The 16,735-nt window shown below is 49.2% G+C and overlaps 1 protein-coding gene across 5 annotated transcripts in view; it reads left to right on the top strand.

Moving 5' to 3' along the window:
- myt1b (myelin transcription factor 1b) overlaps window positions 1–16,735 on the top strand; it is an 84,914-nt gene that overhangs the window by 23,040 nt on the left and 45,139 nt on the right. For all 5 annotated transcript variants that reach the window (XM_055652646.1, XM_055652647.1, XM_055652645.1 and 2 more), the window contains exons 3-12: window positions 971–1,025; window positions 2,087–2,117; window positions 2,707–2,769; window positions 3,331–3,593; window positions 5,512–6,441; window positions 10,067–10,201; window positions 12,338–12,428; window positions 14,042–14,149; window positions 15,000–15,211; window positions 15,881–16,083. In XM_055652646.1, coding sequence (XP_055508621.1) covers window positions 971–1,025; window positions 2,087–2,117; window positions 2,707–2,769; window positions 3,331–3,593; window positions 5,512–6,441; window positions 10,067–10,201; window positions 12,338–12,428; window positions 14,042–14,149; window positions 15,000–15,211; window positions 15,881–16,083 — 2,091 coding nt within the window. The remainder of the gene's footprint in view (window positions 1–970; window positions 1,026–2,086; window positions 2,118–2,706; window positions 2,770–3,330; window positions 3,594–5,511; window positions 6,442–10,066; window positions 10,202–12,337; window positions 12,429–14,041; window positions 14,150–14,999; window positions 15,212–15,880; window positions 16,084–16,735) is intronic.

Below are 16,735 nucleotides of genomic sequence, written 5' to 3'. Positions count from 1 at the left end.
CACAGCCTTGGGATTGTTTCAATACTAAAACTGCTGCAGAAATGCAATTTGCTGTTGTCACTGTATAGGCAGGTGCTGGTTTATGCCAAAGTTAGACACAAAGTGTTTGGAGTAACTCAGCGGGTCAGGCAGCATCTCAGGAGAAAATGAATAGGTGACGTTTCGGGATCGTAACACTTATCCAGACTCAAGAAGAACGGTCCCGACCCGAAACGTCACAATAGACAATAGGTGCAGGAGTAGGCCATTCGGCCCTTCGAGCCAGCACCGCCATCCAATGTGATCATGGCTGATCATCCCCAATCAGTACCCCGTTCCTGCCTTCTCCCCATATCCCCTGACTCCGCTATCTTTAGAAGCCCTATCTAGCTCCTTCTTGAAAGTATCCAGAGAACCGGCCTCCACCGCCCTCTGAGGCAGAGAATTCCACAGACTCACAACTCTATGTGCGAAAAAGTGTTTCCTCGTCTCCGTTCTAAATGGCTTACCCCTTATTCTTAAACTGTGGCCCCTGGTTCTGGACTCCCCCAACATCGGGAACATGTTTCCTGCCCCCAGCGTGTCCAAACCCTTAATAATCTTAGAAGTTTCAATATGATGCCCTCTCAACCTTCTAAACTCCAGAGCGTACAAGCCCAGCCGCTCCATTCTCTCATCTACTCCCTCTCTCCAGAGATGCTACCTGACTCGCTGAGTTACTCCAACACTCTGTGTCTATCTTGCTGTTGTCGTCTTTTGATGCTTCATGTAATGGATTAAGGCTAACTGGTTCATACTTAAAATTACTGAAGGGAGGGAGGCCCATTGTTTGAATATCTTCAGGATACACACAATAATAATTTATAATAAAGTCTCAAGAATTTCTGATGCATGTCTGCACAAACTGACCGGACCGTCTACAACATCACCTGCCCGTGTTTGAGTAAATAGTAAACCTGCAGAGCATTAACTAAAATATTTGTTGTTATAGATGAACCAAGATGTTGATGAAAAGAGACTGCGCACTCGATCGAAGGGCATCAGGAGTATGTGTGACTATCTTTTATTTCATTTTGTGATTTTATAACTGCTGCGGATTGATGCAGTATTAATTTTGAGGCTGATATATTTGATTCCAAGTTCGTTCAACCATGTCGGTGTATTTTTTAGAAAAACGCAAAGTGCTGGAGTAAGTCGGGGCGGGCCGGGCAGCATCTGTGGAGGCGAGGTTTCTTCAGACTGAATGCAGGTGGGAGGGTGGGGGAGAAAGCTGGAATAGAGGTGGGGGGGGGCAGGACAAAGCCTGGCGGGTGATAGGTGGATACCGGGGAGGGGGGGGGTTGATTAGCGGATAGATGTTATAGACAAAAGGTGCAGGAGTAGGCCATTCAGCCCTTCGAGCCAGCACCGCCATTCTCAGTGATCATGGCTGATCATCCACAATCACTGCCCCGCTCCTGCCTTCTCCCCATATCCCCTGACTCCGCTATCATTAAGAGCTCTATCAACCTCTCTCTTGAAAGCATCCAGAGAATTGGCCTCCACTGCCTTCTGAGGTAGATCATTCCACAGATTCACAACTCGGGGTGAAATGTTTTTCCTCATCTTTAAATGGCCTACCCCTTATTCTTGAACTGTGTGGCCCCTGGTTCTGGATTCCCCCAAACATGCGGGAACATGTTTCCTGCCTCTAACGTGTCCAAACCCTTAATAATCCTATACGTTTCAATAAGATATCCTCTCATCCCTCTAAACTCCAGAGTGTACAAACCCAGCCGCTCCATTCTATCAACATATGTCAGTCCCGCCATCCTGGGAATTGTTGGATGAAGGGCGGGGCTGACGGAGTGGAAAGTGGGGGGGGTGCAATAGTGGGGGAAATGGGACCACCCATGTTGTGAATTTCACCTTGCTTCTAATGAAATATTCATTCATTTCCTGGTTGCTCTTCAGTTCAAGATGTTTATGCATGATTACATTTAAATGTTGATTATGCGACAATAACTTAAACAATGATTCATTTGGCTCAAAAAAACTGTTAAGACTTGAGTTATTTTATTTTCATTATTTTGTTATTAATCATTTTATTTTTCATCCATTTGCTCAGTACCTTCGGAGCCTGTGGGGCAGGATGTAAGGTATGATGTGTTCCAAATATTCATTTGGATATTTAGCTTGTTATGTTTTTGTAAGACCTAGACCAACCAAGGGTAAATTTCACCCCCCCCCCCCCCCCCCCCCCCCATCCCCTCCGGCCCAGCCTAGGCACCACATTTCCGGGGGGGACTTCCGGAGGGGGATTTCGAGTGCGATCTCACGATTTTGTCCGGATTAAAACGCTTACAGCGCCAGAGACCCCGGTTCGATCCCGACCACGGGTGCCGTCTGTACGGAGTTTGTACGTTCTCCCCACGTGACCGCGTGGGTTTTCCCCAGGATCTTCGGTTTCCTCCCACACTCCAAAGACGCACAGGTTTGTAGTGTGGGGTAGCGTTGGTGCGCGGGGATTGTTAGTCGGCGCGGACTCGATGGGCCGAAGGGCCTGTTTCCCCGTTGTACTTCTAAACTAAACTAAGCTAAACTAAAGGAGGTGCTGGACCATCAGTGGCAGGAAAATCGGTGGTGGAATTGTATCCGTCTAGGAATTTCAGTTAAAATTGTTGGCAATGCATTATTTGATGCTTGATTGTAGTAAAATGTTAACGTCTTCATAATTTTACCGTCCAGTTGTCCAACTCCAGGCTGCAACGGCTCAGGACACGTCAGCATAAAATACGCACGGCACAGAAGGTAAACCTTTCTTGTTTTATGAACTTAATGGCATTGAAATGGTCAGAAGGATGAGAGGGCATCTTATTGAAACATATAAGATTATTAAGGGTTTGGACACGCTAGAGGCAGGAAACATGTCCCCGATGTTGGGGGAGTCTGTGCAGAACTCCAGAACCAGGGGCCACAGTTTAAGAATAAGGGGTAAGCCATTTAGAACGGAGACAAGGAAACATTTTTTCTCACAGAGAGTGGTGAGTCTGTGGAATTCTCTGCCTCAGAGGGCGGTGGAGGCCAGTTCTCTGGATGCTTTCAAGAGAGAGCTAGATAGAGCTCTTAAAAATAGCGGAATCAGGGGATATGGGGAGAAGGCAGGAACGGGGTACTGATTGGGGATGATCAGCCATGATCACAGTGAATGGCGGTGCTGGCTCGATGGGCCGAATGGCCTACTCCTGCACCTATTGTCTATTGTTTATTGTCTATTAAAGTAAATATGTATATGTCTTCAATGTTTTATGGTGTTGCAGAAGAAATGAAAATGCTTCTCGAGTAACCAGCTGGTTGTGTTTTTATTCAAAGTTCACAAGGCTGCCCTTTGGCCAAGAAAAGGAAAGTACAGGACTCGGAGTCTGGCCAGCCCCTGCTCAAGCGGAAATCACACCCTTTGAAACTTGCCCTGGACGAAGGCTACAACGGAGAGAGCGATGGAGTGGACGAGCTGGAGATAAAGGAGGAGTCAATCGCTGACGGATCAGAGGAAGCCCTTGAAGTCGAAGAGGAATTAGAAGATGAGGAAGAAGAGAAAAGCATGGGAGACATGGAAAGATCAGAGCTAGTACCAGGTGCAGTGAAAGTCAACCGTCCCACAGATGTATCGCAATTCATTTTCAATTTTCAAAAACGTAAACAAAAGACCCAAACCCCTGTTCACTTCGATAGATGCCATAGAAACATAGAAACATAGAAATTAGGTGCAGGAGTAGGCCATTCGGCCCTTCGAGCCTGCACCGCCATTCAATATGATCATGGCTGATCATCCAACTCAGTATCCCGTACCTGCCTTCTCTCCATACCCTCTGATCCCCTTGGCCACAAGGGCCACATCTAACTCCCTCTTAAATATAGCCAATGAACTGGCCTCAACTACCCTCTGTGGCATGGAACACAGTCATGCATTCATCTGTTTGATGGTACTTGTCACAATCCAATATTCATTTAGGAAGGAGATTTTAGGATGTTCTTTGAGGAAGGAGATGAGGAGAAATTTCTTTAGTCAGAGGGTGGTGAATCTGTGGAATTCTTTGCCACAGAAGGCTGTGGAGGCCAAGTCAATGGATATTCTTAAGGCAGAGATAGATAGAGTTTTTGATTAGTGCGGGTGTCAGGGGTTATGTTGGAGAAAGCAGGAGAATGGGGTTAGGAGGGAGAGATAGATCAGCCATGATTGAATGGTGGAGTAGACTTGATGGGCCGAATGGCCTAATTCTATTCCTATAATTAATGACCTTCAGATAGTTCTATGTTGGTGCTGCATTCCACAAAGTAAAGCCCGTGTTTCCCAACCACCACGACTCAGCACGGTGGCGCTGTGGGTCGAGCCGCTGCCTCAAAGCTCGGGTGCTGTCTATGTGGAGTTTGCACATTCTCCCGGTGGATATGCAGGGAATGGGGGGGGGGGGGGGGGGGGTTATGGATCCTGTGCAGGCAGATAAGAGTTGATCTTGGCATCATGTCGGCCACAGACATCGTGGGCGGAACATGAGATCGTGTTCTTGTGCTGAACTGTTCGAAGTTCTCTGTCCCCCACCCCCGAGAAACAAAGATGGAGGGGCGAGGAGAGAGACATTGGTTCTCTGGTGGTTCCAGACACTCAAGGGAGGCGATGGTTGGAGGCCTGTAGAAGCCTGGGGCTCGCCTTGAACGGGCACCACTCATAACAACTAGAGCCCGGACTGGACCTGGATAATGGGGCCGATACATGCTCACTGGACTACTTCTGTACCCTTGCTAATCGGGGATGTGCTTGGGGACAGCAATACTCTGCTGGACTAGAAACATAGACAATAGGTGCAGGTGCCATTCAGCCCTTCCAGCCAGCACCGCCATTCAATATGATCATGGCTGATCATCCCCAATCAGTACCCCGTTCCTGCTTTCTCCCCATATTCCTTGATTCCTTTATCCCTAAGAGCTAAATCTTAAGTCCCTGTCCCACTTAGGAGACCTAAACAGCAACCTCTGGTGACCTTGCCCGCCAGCCAAAAAAACATCAAAGTCGAGGTGACCTGCAACCTCCTACCACCTCCCACACACATGTTGAAAACCTTCCTCGACTGTGAAGAAAACCGGCTTCGACTAGACCTGCGACTAAAAAATGATCGATGTTTAAAACGGCAACCTATTTTTAGTCGAGGCCGGTTTGCTGTTTAGGTCTCCTAAGTGGGACATGGGCTTAACTCTCTCTTGAATACATCCAGTGAATCGGCCTCCACTGCCTTCTGTGGTAGAGAATTCCACAGATTCACAACTTTCTGGGTGAAAAAAGTTTTTCCTCACCTCAGTGGTAAATGGCCGACCCCTTATTCTTAAACTGGTTCTGGGCTCCCCCAACATGGGGAACATTTTTCCTGCATCCAGCCTGTTTAATCCCTTTTTATGTTTTATATGTTTCCGTAAGATCCTGTACGTGAGCCAACAATGTCACAGCTTGATGAAGGCATGGTGGATGAATGTTCTAAACCTCTGCCTGTTTTATTGCAGAGGTGAGGCATAAAGGGCTGGACCTCAGACCTCACTGGGAGGACGGTACCAAGACCGTCAGCGCTCGGAAGGAGGATTTCATCAGCTACCAGGAGCTCGTTGCCAAATCGCTTCTAAACCTCGGCAAAATAGTGGACGATACCGCTATCCCCTCGTTCCCGGACAGAAAGGCCGGCAACGGCGAGCCGCAGCCGCACGAGGCCCGCGTTTACGCGAAAGGCGGCGAGGGTCCGGAAGCGGCGGGAGAGGAGAGTGACTCGGGGAAGGAAGGGAACGAGAGCGAGCCCGTGACTGAGGACTCCGAGGACGAGAAGGAAGTCGACCGGGACGTTAACTCGACGGCCGAAGATCGCCAGGCCGGCGCCAACACGCTCCCGCCCGCCGAGGAAGCGAGCGGGGAGGAGGGTAAAGAATTACAGGACGCTGACCGCGGCCGGCCGGCGGTTCCCCTCCCACGGCGGCTGGACGTGAACGACGAGCAGCGCGTGGGTGGCAGCAGCGAGGCCGTCGGGGCACCGTGCAAGGACAGCGCGGAGGTAGAGGCGCGGGTATCGCTGGGGACGGAGGAGGAGAGGGGTCCGCCGGGCCCCGCACCAACCGAGGGCCAGGACGAGGATGAGGATGAGGAGGATGAGGATGAGGAGGAGGATGAAGAGGAGGAGGAGGAGGAGGAGCGTGCAGGCGGGTGCCAAGGTTCACCCCCAAAACCAGCCGGCACGGAAGAGTCGGAAATGTACGACATGATGACGAAAGGAAACCTCGGACTCCTCGAACAGGCCATCGCCTTGAAGGCGGAGCAGGTGAACATGAAGAGGGAAGACATGAGCAGGGAGGTGAGCCGGATAGCGGGGGAGCCCATGAGACACATGCACATGGAGGACAAGCCGGGAAAGTCTCTGGATTCCATCAGGAAGAGTCTGTACAGCAAAGGTAAACGGCTTGGCGCTATTGGGGACTTGATTATTCTATGTACGCGGGTCTAATTTCCAGAGCAGTGTACATCGCTTATTCCACCACCTTGTGCATACAAAGTGCTGCAACATTTACGTCAAACAACTGCTCACACACTGTGAAAATGACACGCGCTCACCGCAGCTGTGCTGGCTTCTGCAGCCACTGCCATTAAACACATTGAGACATCTCGTTGAATTATTCAACCAAGTATGGTCCTAATAACACAAAACACATCGCAAAAAACAGCGGTCGATTGTTTTGGCATGTTAGTATTTTTCGCATTTGTTAAAAGAAAACGGAGAGAAGTTGAGAAAGTGTTTATTTGTCTACAGTGTGTTCCGTTGATGGGCCTGAGGGTGTGATCCTCTGGCTAATCGCAGTGTGTGGTCCTCCAGATATATCTACTGTCCAACGCAAGCCTGACCTACTGGGAGACGTTGAGCAGGCGAGGGCTTTATTCCTTTGAGCGTAGGTGGATGACGGCTAACCTTATAGCCGTGTACTAGATCATGGGTGACAATAGACAACAGGTGCAGGACTCGGCCATTCGGCCCTTCAAGCCAGCACCGCCATTCAATGTGATCATGGCTGATCATCCCCAATCAGTACCCCGTTCCTGCCTTCTCCCCTGACTCCGCTATCTTTAAGTGCCCTATCTAGCTCTCTCTTGAAAGTATCCAGAGAACTGGCCTCCACCAGAGAATTCCACAGACTCGCAACTCTCCGTGAGAAAACGTGTTTCCTCGTCTCCGTACTAAATGGCTTACCCCTTATTCTTAAACTGTGGCCCCTGGTTCTGGACTCCCCCAACATCGGGAACATGTTTCCTACCTCTAGTGTCCACACCCTTAATAATCTTATATGTTTCAATAAGATACCCCTCTCATCCTTCTAAATTCCAGAGTATACATGCCCAGCCGCTCCATTCTCTCAGCATATGACAGTCCCGCCATCCTGGGAATTAACCTTGTAAACCTACGCTGCACTCCCTCATTAGCAAGAATGTCCTTCCTCAAATTAGGGGACCAAAACTGCACACAATACTCCAGGTGTGGTCTCAGAGGTTACGGGGAGAAGGCAGGAGTATAGGGTTAGGAGGGAGAGATAGGTCAGATGAAGAAGGGTCTCGACCCGAAACGTCACCCATTCCTTCTCTCCAGAGATGCTGCCTGTCCCGCTGAGTTTCTCCAACATCTGCAGTTTCTTCCTACAAGGCCATGATTGAATGGCGGAGTAGACTTGATGGGCCGAATGGCCTAATTCTACTCCTATCACCGATGGTCTTATGATCTTATGAGAGGAATAGATTGGGTAAATACACAGAGTTTGTTGCTTAGAGTAGGGCGATCGAGAACCAGAGGACATGGGGTTAAGGTGAGGGGGGTCAGATTCATTAGGAAACTGAGGGGCAACTTTTTTACGCAAAGGGTGGTGTATAGGGTTGAGTTCAAAGAGATACAGCATGAAAACAGACCTTTCGGCCCACCAAGTCCATGCTGACCACACTATTCTACACATTAGGGACAATTTACAGAAGCCAATTGACCTACAAACCTGCACGTCTTTGGGGTGTGGGAGGAAACCGGAGCACCCGGAGAAAACCCACGGGGGGGGAGGGGAAGGGGAGGGGAACGTACAAACTACACACAGACAGCACCCCTAGTCAGGATCGAACCTGGGCATTTTGGCGCCGTGAGGCAGCAACTCTACCGCTGCGCCACCGTGCCGCGTTTCTGCACAGCGGGCCGTTATAAGACCACAATGTTCCACGGGCAAGGGCGAGCAAGGAGAGAGAGAGATTAAAAAAAAACCACACAGCCATGAAGCTGGCGTGTAGCGATGCACAGCGCAAATTATTCCGAAATCCTTGACTCCGTTATTTTATGGAGTCATTTACCTGTTTAAAATAAATGGGGAGACTTTTTTTTTGCTGAAATAGCAAGTGAGGAAAGGCATTAAGTGTTTATACATTAACGTTGCATGTAGTAATTTCAGTATGAGAGGCTCAATGCATAAAGAATAAGCCATTTGTGACTTTGTGTCTGGAACAATAAATTATTGCAGAGGACTTTGATACAATTGAAAGAGTATCTGCAACACGGCAATGAATAATGCAGGAGTCTATTTATTTCATGTATGATTCATTTCTGAGATATAAATTCATCCTGAAATGACCATTAAGTAATAATTTGCAGGAGTGAACAATATATTTTCTTTTAATTTCACATTTGCCGAATAGAGGAATTATAATTCACGGCCGTGGAATAATGGGCTTTTTACGCACATTATCAACTATAATCAACTGCAGCCCTTGTAATTTTCCATATTTAATTGAATTACATTTTGTTCAATGAAGATTGTATGAGACGATTATCATTTTAAATGCATCCTCAAATGTTCATTAACATACAGTTAGTTCAGTGTCTTTGTGCTCGAACCAAACTCTAAAATCTGTCCGTTTTTGGAAAAAAACGGGGCCTTGTCGCGTGAAACGAGATTTCGCCGAGATGGACGGAACCGCAGGTGCCGGGATCGTGAGCAAAGCGCAGAGTGCTGGAGGAGCTCAGCGGGTCTGGCAGCATCTGCGGAGGGAATGGAGCAGGCAATATTTTGTGTCGGGACCTTCCTTCAGACTGACAGTAGAAAAACAGCTAACAAAATCATGAGAGACCCCTTCCACCCCTGCAACGGACTGTTCCAGCTGCTACGGTCAGGCAAACGCCTCCGTTGCCATGCGGTGAGAACGGAGAGGTTGAGAAGGAGTTTCTTCCCAGAGGCAATTTGGACTGTAAACGCCTATCTCACCAGGGACTAACTCTACAGAACGTTTTTCCTTCTATTATTTATTATGTAAAAGAATATGTGTGTTATGATTGTGTTTATAATTTGTTTGGTTGTTTTGTTGTTTGTCTTTTGCACAAAAAATCCGCGAGCATTGCCACTTTCATTTCACTGCACATCTCGTATGTGTATGTGACAAATAAACTTGACTTGACTTGACTTGAAGTTTGGAGAAGAGAGGGTGGGAGCAGGGTAAAGTTTGGCGAGTGATAGATGGATACAGCTGTGAGGGAGGGAGGGGTGTAGGCAGATGGGGGGGGGCGGTAAGTGGGAAAGGATAGAGGTGAAAAGGAGACAAAAGGGAGTGAGATAACGAGAGTGGCGGAGAAGTGACATGTAAAGTCAGAGGGGAGGGATATGGGTGGAAAGAACTGCAGGCGCTGGTTTATACCAGGGATAGGTACAAAGTGCTGGAGTGACTCAGCGGGTCAAGTCAAGTTTATTCGTCACATAGACATACGAGATGTGCAGTGAAATGGAAAGTGGCGATGCTCGTGGACTCGTGCAAAAAACAAACAAACAAACTACAAACAGAATGCAACAGAATCACATATTCTTTGACATATTACATATTGTAGGAGGAAGGAAAAGATTGTGGGTCAGGCAGCGTCTGTGGGGAAAAAGCACGGGTGATGTTTCATGCCGCGACGCGCAGTTGCCGTTGTGTTTCTCCGCCCAGCGTCTCTGCAGCTCCAGCAGCCGGCCGCCCGATGGCCAACTATGATGTAACTCACACCTCAACACTTCGTTCTCTGTACAGATCCCTCGCGGTCGGAGAAAAGGGAAATCAAGTGCCCCACGCCCGGGTGTGACGGCACGGGTCACGTGACGGGATTGTACCCACACCATCGCAGTTTGTCCGGCTGCCCGCACAAGGATAAAATACCTCCAGAAAGTGAGTAGCGTGGGAGCGAACATCGCGCGGCCCATCGGCGCACGCACGCACGTCTGTCCGCGGGTTTCTGGGTGGGGAGAAGGTCATGGCTGAGGGAGATCGGGACTAGGAACTGTGGACCACCGTTTAAAGCCCACAGTGCCGGAGTAACTCAGCGGGTCGGGCAGCATCTCTGGAGAACTCCGCAATCCTTTTGTCTCCCAACTTCATCTCTGGTAGACACAACGTGCTGGAGTATCTCAGCGGGTCAGACAGCATCTGTAGAGAGGATGGATCTCTGGAGAGAGGATGGAACTTCTTGCGTAGGGCGTGCACAGCCTAAAGTTGTAAGACAACTTGTTCTGTTTGATCTTCTGCTTGTGCACGCCAGGTTGATTGCATTCGTCAAAACAGGGTGAGCCACGTGAAGGTTGCAATCTCCCACCCCTTTGGATTGTTGACGTTTCAGGTCACCCCCCCCCCAAACCCGACAATCGGACAGCTGTCTGAAGAAGGGTGCCGACCCAAAACATCACCCATCGGTTTTCTCCAGAGATGCTGCCTGACCCGCTGAGTTACTCCAGCGCTTTGTTTCCGTCTTTGGTCTAAACCGACACCTGCAGTTCCTTGTTTCTGCTCATCATCTCAACCATCTGCCTATCATACCTCCCCCTTGCCTGTGTTCACCTATCACCTGCCACACTTTCTCTGGCCCCTCCTCTCCTCCACCCTCCCCTCTCCCCCTCCACCCCTCCACAATCAGTCCGAAGAAGGCTCTCAACTCGAAACGTCACCTATCCATGTTCTCCAGAGATGCTGCCTGACCCGCTGAGTTACTCCACAACTTTGTGTCTATTTTTGTAAACAGGCATCGGCAATTACCTTATTTCTAATGGTTAAAGCCATTTGAACAAGTTAGGGCTTTATTCTTTGGAGCGCAGAAGGTTAAGGGGGAACTTGAGAGAGGTTTTTAAAATGATGAGAGGGATAGACAGAGTTGACGTGGAAAAGCTTTTCCCACTGAGAGTAGGGAAGATTCAAACAAGGGGACATGACATGAGAATTAAGGGACTGAAGTTTAGGGGTAACATGAGGGGGAACTTCTTTACTCAGAGAGTGGTAGCGTGTGTGGAATGAGCTTCCAGTGAAGGTGGTGGAGGCAGGTTCGTTTTTATCATTTAAAAATAAATTGGATAGTTATATGGATGGGAAGGGAATGGAGGGTTATGGTCTGAGCGCAGGTATATGGGACTAGGGGAGATTATGTGTTCGGCACGGACTAGAAGGGTCGAGATGGCCTGTTTCCGTGCTGTAATTGTTATATGGTTAAAGCTGTCTGCTAACCTCATAGACTTATAATATGTGCTCCATTGTATAAAATTAATATTCATAGACAATAGGTGCAGGAGTAGGCCATTCGGCCCTTCCAGCCAGCACTGCCATTCAATGTGATCATGGCAGATCATTCCCAATCCTGCCTTCTCCTCATATCCCCTGACTCCGCTATCTTTAAGAGAAGCGCTTAAAGATCTATCTTCATGAGATTACACAGGGGTGAAAATATTTTGAATGGTAGAAATATATTTTCATTGTTGATGATATTATCAACAATCTTCTTGATTCTCCTTTAAATACTCTTATTTAACAAATCATTTTCTAAAGGTTAGCCTGGTGCTTAATGAGTCGGGCAGCATCTGTGGAGCAGGCTCCCAAGCTTTCGAGGATTTGCATCTGGCCCCTGAGGAAGGGTCCCGACCCGTAATGCCACATATCCATTCCCTCCACAGACACTACCCGACCTGCTGCAATCCTCCACACTTTGCATTTTCCGCAAGATTCCAGCATAAGTTCATAAGGAGCAGAATTAGGCCGTTTAGCCCATCAAGTCTACTCCGCCATTCAATCATGGCTGATCTATCTCTCCCTCCTAACCCCATTCTCCTGCCTTCTCCCCACGACCCCTGACATCCACACTAATCTCTGCATTACTAATATCCATTGACCTGGCCTCCACCGCCGTCTGTGGCGGTGAATTCCACCGTTCCTTGTGCCTTTGTAACACAACGCTGGTCTGAGCAGTGAGAGGAAGCTGTGATGGTTGCTGGCCAAAAGGCAGTCGGACCTTGATATAATTCTGCTTGTCGTTTGCTTCTTCAGTCCTGGCCATGCACGAGAATGTGCTGAAGTGCCCGACGCTGGGCTGCACCGGACAGGGCCATGTCAACAGCAACCGCAACACTCACAGGAGGTACGGACATTTCCGCTCGCCCCGCCCAACCGCATCGAGCCGTTTCACCGGGGAACACGCTGCTGCCGCTGCGGGGACTTGTCTTCCCGCTGAGTGGTTTGGGCGCAACGAAAGCTTTTCACTGTACCTCGCCACTATTCCGTAGACAATAGTGACAATAAACTAAACTGCCGTGAAGGACTCTGCGCGGGAGGCAAACAGCCTTGCCACCTGCCCTTCCATCCCTCACTAACGTGGTGAACAGGATCGTTCAGTTCAGTTTATTTATGATCACCTGTAGCGAGGTACAGTGAAAAGCCTTTGCTGCGTGCTAACCAGTCAGCGGGAAAGATGATGCATGGTTACAATCCGGCCGTTCGCAGTGTAGAGATACATGATAAGGAAAGTAAGAACTGTTGCTGTAGGAGTAGAGATTTAAGAGTCTGGAGCGGTTGTAATATGCGATTGTGGATCTTGCTAGCACGTAAACAGTCGCCTAGGTTGGGCACCATCTGGGATAGGGATAGTGCACACGCTCCCTGTCCCACTTTCCCGAGTGATTCACAAATTATCCCGAGTTTTCCCTTTGATTCAAACTCGCAGAATGTTCGTAACGAGTCCGTGGATATATCGTAGCGGCTCGTTATGCCAGACTTAGGTACTCGGGGCTATTTTTTTATCAGGCTGGAAAAAACGTCCCAACTTACCTGATGTCCTGAGTTCCCAGGTCCCGTGTATTGGCTGGAAACCCAGCGGTTCTAGTCGAAACCGTGGCCACAACTACCATGACTTGACCCAACGTGACAAATCTTCCTATTTATTGTCGTCCAGAATGAAGACATTTATTTTCTGCCTGTCGACGTTTCCCAATGCAAGATTAATACAAATCGATTGATCGAAAGGTACAACATGGAAACAGGCCCTTCGGCCCATCGAGTCCACACCGACCATTGATCACCCAATACAAAATTCCATGCCATCCCGCTTTCTCGCCCACCCACGACACAGAGGGGCCGTTTAACCGACAAACCCGCACGTCTTTAGGATGTGGGAGGAAACCAGAGCTCCCGGAGGAAACCCACGAGGTCACAGGGAGAATGTGCAAACTCCACACAGCCGGGGCAGGATCGAACCTGGGTCTCTGGGGCAGTGAGGGAGCACCTCTACCCGCTGCACCACCGTGCCGGCTGATCACGCAATCAGCTGTTCCACACCTGATTATTAAGGGTTCAGATGGACCGATGGCAAAGGATAATTCTATGGTTCTGTAAAATTAATCGTTCGATCATTTTGACTTTTGATTTTTCCACTTTAATAACAAACTCTGGCAATCAGCTGCCCTGGACAATTTATGACTTTTTAAGGTTGTTTTTTACCTGCACTTTTTTCTATTCCTACTGTTTTTAACAGGGACTCGATTGTTTTTATTTATGTGTGAAATGTTTTAAGTTTTATGTGCAATGCTCTGGTATTCCCTGCAATGCTCTGGTATTCTCTTCTCATTTTGCACTGTGCAACTGCTGCTTTGCAAGATGACAATAAAGATTGATTGATTGAATGATTGATTGATTGATTGATTGATTGATCGCGGCTTGAACTGTGGTTAACCGGAGTTGCTACTGTCTTTGCCACAGCCTCTCAGGATGTCCCATTGCCGCTGCCGAGAAGCTGGCAAAGTCCCACGAGAAGCAGCACAGCGGCGAATCTCCAAAAAGTAGCCAAAGTTCTGACCGAGTATTGAGGTAACTAACGCCCACCACGCAAAGCCCCGAAGGCAAATGAACCAGAGCTCCCGCAATTCAACCTGTTAGGGAAAACGTTCCCCGTGTTCGGGGTGGGGGAGTCCAGAACCAGGGGTCGCACACAGTTTACGAATAAGGGGTCGGCCATTTAGGACTGAGATGAGGAAAAACCTTTTCACCCAGAGAGTTGTGAATCTGTGGAATTCTCTGCCACAGAAGGCAGTGGAGGCCAATTCACTGGATGTTTTCAAGAGAGAGTTAGATTTTGCTCCTGGGGCTAACAGAATCAAGGGATATGGGGAGAAGGCAGGAGCGGGGCACTGATTCTGGATGATCAGCCGTGATCATATTGAATGGTGGTGGTGGCTGGAAGGGCCGAATGACAATAGACAATAGGTGCAGGAGTAGGCCATTCGGCCCTTCGAGCCAGCACCGCCATTCAACGTGATCATGACTGATCATCCCCAATCAGTACCCCGTTCCTGCCTTTTCCCCATATCCCCTGACTCCACTATCTTTAAGAGCCCTATCCAGCTCTCTCTTGAAAGCATCCAGAGAACTGGCCTCCACCACCCTCTGAGGCAGAGAATTCCACAGACTCACAACTCTCTGTGAGAAAAAGTGTTTCCTCGTCTCCGTTCTAAATGGCTTACCTCATATTCTTAAACTGTGGCCCCTGGTTCAGGATTCCCCCAACATCGGGAACATGTTTCCTGCCTCCAGCGTGTCCAAACCCTTAACAATCTTATACGTTTCAATAAGAATGGCCTACTCCTGCACCTATTTTTTATTTGGGGGAATGGTGTTGTGGTGGGCGGTGGTTCAGTGTTTATCTCCTTGTGGTTTGCAGGCCGATGTGCTTTGTGAAGCAGCTGGAGATTCCTCACTATGGTTACAGACCCAACATGCTGCCTGTCACCCCCCGCGCTAACCTGGCCAAGGAACTGGAGAAGTACTCCAAGGTCACCTTCGACTACGCTAGTTTTGACGCGCAGGTTTTTGGGAAACGCGTGATTGCACCGAAACTCCATGGCTCCGAAAACGCGGCCAAGACCTTCAAATGTAAGTGTGCGTTTACAAAAACAATCGAACGTCGTGACTGAACGCAAGCTGGAACTCGCAGTCCCTGTCCACGGATGTTAAGGCTGACAGAAAGCCAATTAAATTCATGCTTCAGATTAATTCCGACTGAATTGATTGTGTTATTAGCAATTTTAGCATGAAAATTCAGCGTAACAAAATGCCCGCACTGATTCTCGAAAGACATTGACTTAGATATCTGCGTCCACGATTAGTTCCACTGGCAAATTAGCCAGAGAAAACAAAATAAACATTGTTTTAGTGTGGCACGGTGACGCAGCGGGTAGAGCTGCTGCCTCACAGCGCCAGACACCTGGGTTCGAATCTGACTTCAGGTGCTGTCGGTGTGGAGTTTGCATGTTCTCCCGATGACAGCATGGGTTTCCTCCCACATCCCAAAGACGTCTTCCTTTCCTCTTCCCGCCCCCACCTCAGTCTGAAGAAGGGTCTCGACCCGAAACTGCCTCACCCGCTGAGTTTCTCCAGCATTTTTGTCTACCAAGGGCATCAAAAGGTTCTGGGGAGAAGGCAGGAGAATGGGGACTTTTTGAGAGGGCAAAATATGATTGAATGGCGGAGTCATGAGGACTGGCCGAATTCTGGTCCGACGTCGTGTCTTGTTTGAGCTCTGGTCTTTTTCGCCCCACACAGCCAAGCCGTTCCCAAAGGCCTCCTCGCCCATCCACAGCATGTCCGCCAACTACGTCAAGAGCTCGCCCTCGTCCGTTGGCTATGACTACGCCCAGGAGGCCGAGGCCGCCCACATGGCTGCCACCGCCATCCTCAACCTGTCCACGCGCTGCTGGGAGATGCCGGAGAACCTCAGCACCAAACATCAGGACCACCCGTCTAAGGTAAGCGGCCTGTCCCACTTGGGCGACTTTTTCGGTGGCAGCCTGAAACGCGGTTGTCGCGGCGTGGTCGGGGCGTGACGCGGGATGATGCATGTCGTGACGCGCGGTGTCTCCCTGTCGCCTCTGGACTTAGGAATGTTCAAAATCGTCAGGGTGCCTCATCAGGTCGTGCGCCCTGTCACACGCTGACGTTCGCTGTCCAGCGGTTGTCGCCCGGTGACGCGGGTTTAAACAGCGCCGACTTACCCATTAAAAAGTTATCGGTCCTTAGATTCGTTGTAGATAAGTTCATTTCCAATGTGATTATTAAACTTCAGTGCAACCTCCTTGTGTTGTGAAGGCGGGTGACGCTGAGCGTCGCAGCTTGCCGTGATGGCGCCGCGCAGTGGCGTACAACTTGCCGGTTTCCAGGGCGTCGGTCACTGACGTTGGCAGTCGCCGGATAAAATCGCAAAGTGGGACAGGCCCTTAAATCTTCCCGTCCAAGTGCCGTCAAAACACCAAGTGTAGGGTGTAGATCAAACAGCCAGGCCATCCGTGATTGGCAAGCGAGGTGAACATCTGCAGGGTGGCTGGCATCCTCTGCCCTGCGAACCACCATGGTATCCAGATGTGAAGGATGTCAAATCAATCGCCATGACATCAAGCGTGT

This window comes from Leucoraja erinacea, chromosome 21 (genome assembly GCF_028641065.1).
Source record: "Leucoraja erinacea ecotype New England chromosome 21, Leri_hhj_1, whole genome shotgun sequence".
In the NCBI taxonomy this organism is placed as follows: Eukaryota; Metazoa; Chordata; class Chondrichthyes; order Rajiformes; family Rajidae; genus Leucoraja; species Leucoraja erinaceus.
This window is presented reverse-complemented; position numbering and strand designations above follow the sequence as displayed.